The 2392-nt window shown below is 43.2% G+C and overlaps 1 protein-coding gene across 1 annotated transcript; it reads right to left on the bottom strand.

Moving 5' to 3' along the window:
- Window positions 1–312: 312 nt before the first annotated feature.
- Window positions 313–1031, bottom strand: LOC148034911 (antifungal protein ginkbilobin-like protein). Its single transcript, XM_087680591.1, has one exon. It carries the CDS (start codon window positions 940–942, stop codon window positions 463–465), a length of 480 nt encoding a protein of 159 aa, XP_087536717.1. The 5' UTR covers window positions 943–1031; the 3' UTR covers window positions 313–462.
- Between the last annotated feature and the right edge of the window lie 1361 nt (window positions 1032–2392).

A 2392-nucleotide genomic window follows, 5' to 3' on the forward strand; every position in this document is an offset into this window, starting at 1 on the left:
CTAAATGCTTTTGGACGATCTCATGTATGCTGGCAAATTGAGCAACAGGGATTTGTCCAAACTAGTAACTATCGTTAGCTAATGTCCAATGTTTTATTGAAACTTATTTAACATAATAACACAAAATCTGCTCATGTCTAAAAACAGTATGCAACAATTGTTTGATATCGAAGGAAATCCACGGTAAATTAGAACGAAACTTATTTTACAAGGAACTATCTTGAATTTCTTAATTATATAGGCCGAGTAACCGTATACCCATGCGGGCCGTGTTTACATATTGCCGCGCGCGCGCGGGCGAGAGAGAGAGAGAGAGAGAGAGAGAGAGAGAGAGAGAGAGATAGATTGGTTAAGCATCTGCTGAATGCCTGGAGCCGGCTAATATATGTTAAGGAGCTCGATGTCTTATTATTTGGAGGAAAGAGTCCTGCAGAATTGATAGGAGATGCGCGTCTGGTAAAGTTAGAAGGTGTAGTTCTGATAGCGAATGGAGCAGTCGCGGTACTGGACGCGGGCGGAAAGGGCGCTGTTGCAGATGCGCCAAATGTCGAAGGAGAGGTGCTGGAGACAGCACTGGCAGTCGTCGGGGGAGACAGAAGGGGAGCATTCGGCTTGGCCGTAGGCGGGCGCGTTGCCCCCGCCGTATCGAGTGCTAAAGGAGTAGTCCTCCGAGTAGGGGGTCTCTTGCACCAGGTGGCCCAGCACCGTGCCCAGGTGGCTCCAGTACGGGCTGCCCTGCGGGATGGGGCGGGGCCCGCACGACGCTGCCACCTCACTGTCCTCATTGTCACTGCAAGCTGCACCGACTAGTCTCGCAGTACTACTAGGTGGCCACTGGCCCCCTCCAGGAGACAGAATAAATAACGCCAACATCATCACACGCATCACTACACTCATTCTCAGACACACTGAAGACAGCGCGCGGCCGGCCAACCTCGCCATGGCAGAGCCTCTCTCTCTCTCTCTCTCTCTCTCTCTCTCTCTGCGCTATAATATATTGCTCCGCAGAGTGTCAGTCCGCCGTGAGTCCTTTTTTGCCCACTGCGTACTATCCTCCCGAGTCCTGGCTTGCTTAAATATGGCGCCGCTCTCACGCCCCGCCTTTCTTCTTACCAACCTCCATCTTCGCAGTGCACCTCCACGTCTCAGCTCTTTTCCGCCCACAAACGCACTAGTTGTTAAAGCAATCATTAATTCCCTTTACCTCCACTCTCGATAATAATTGCTTAATTAGTCGACACTCTCATCATTGCTCCCTGAGGACGTGCGGCGTGCCCTGAGCCCTCCAAATAGAGATGCTCTTTATGTTCTGATTCTTCTGAGCTTCACTAATAACTGTGCCTGACTTTAGGCAACCATAAAGTTTTGGAACCTTCCACTTAAAGTTATGAATACAAAACCACAGGACAGCGACAACAGCACTTTGTCTAATGCACTTTGTCTAATATTTGCTTGAATCAAAATTGTAAGTGAGAAAGTGCTTCTTTACCACCTTTGAAACCATTTCCTTAAGTGTATCATCACAATGACTTTCTATACGCTAAATCTCTGAAAGAAAAGTACATTGATACATAGCTGTTCATCTGAATTAGAGAATTGCAAATCGATATAAGTGGTCAACCTTTTCAATATCCATGTGAATTGATTTGAAATTCATATTCTTTTGGTTTCAACAAAGCGGGTTTGTTCTTGAAACTTGTTTGAAACGTTTAATCCTACCAACCAACAACATTCATAAAGTGACAATTTCTATCAAGTTATAATATCATAGGCACATGATATCTTGAATACATTCAAACCTACTCAATGAGCCACATGAGTGTCTTTAGGAATCCTTAGTGAAAATTTAGAATATTAATGTACACAGTTTGTCATAGTTTGTTTCTTATTCCTTACATTGTTTGCCTTTCAAAATGACTGTTACCTACAAGCACTTAACTTGCTTGAGTATTATGTTACAATAAGCAACCATCACATGTCTTAATCTTATCTTCTTTATAACTTTTATTCATCATCTAGGTGGCTAGCATGTACCCTATTTGCATATCAAGATCACAATTGAAGGTATCAAAAACTAAACACTAAGATTTTGTCTTACCTTGTGTGACTAGCAAGCTATCCAAAAGAAAAGAAAACAAGTATGGAGCCATTCATAGATGGAACAAACAAAAGTGGTAGGACAAAGTTCAACTTAGGAGGAGTTGCATGCTTTACAATGCATTTTAGTAGTTAGATTAGAGAAAGCTGATATCACTGGAGTTTGAGAGGCTTTTAGTCTCAGTTACTTTTTGAAATAGGCTTCTCTTCAACCTTTCCTAAGTTTTCCCCAAGGTTCCATTAAAGATCTCAACCATGAGCTCCATTTCATTATCGAAACTTCAACTTTAAGTGT

Source organism: Lygodium microphyllum, chromosome 6, assembly GCF_053477565.2.
Source record: "Lygodium microphyllum isolate KBCC chromosome 6, Lygodium_microphyllum_v1.1.10, whole genome shotgun sequence".
NCBI classification, from domain to species: domain Eukaryota; kingdom Viridiplantae; phylum Streptophyta; class Polypodiopsida; order Schizaeales; family Lygodiaceae; genus Lygodium; species Lygodium microphyllum.

What these genes read in the sequence shown, in the direction of transcription:
- LOC148034911 (XM_087680591.1), bottom strand. Translation starts at nt 942, where the DNA reads ATGGCGAGGTTGGCCGGCCGCGCGCTGTCTTCAGTGTGTCTGAGAATG.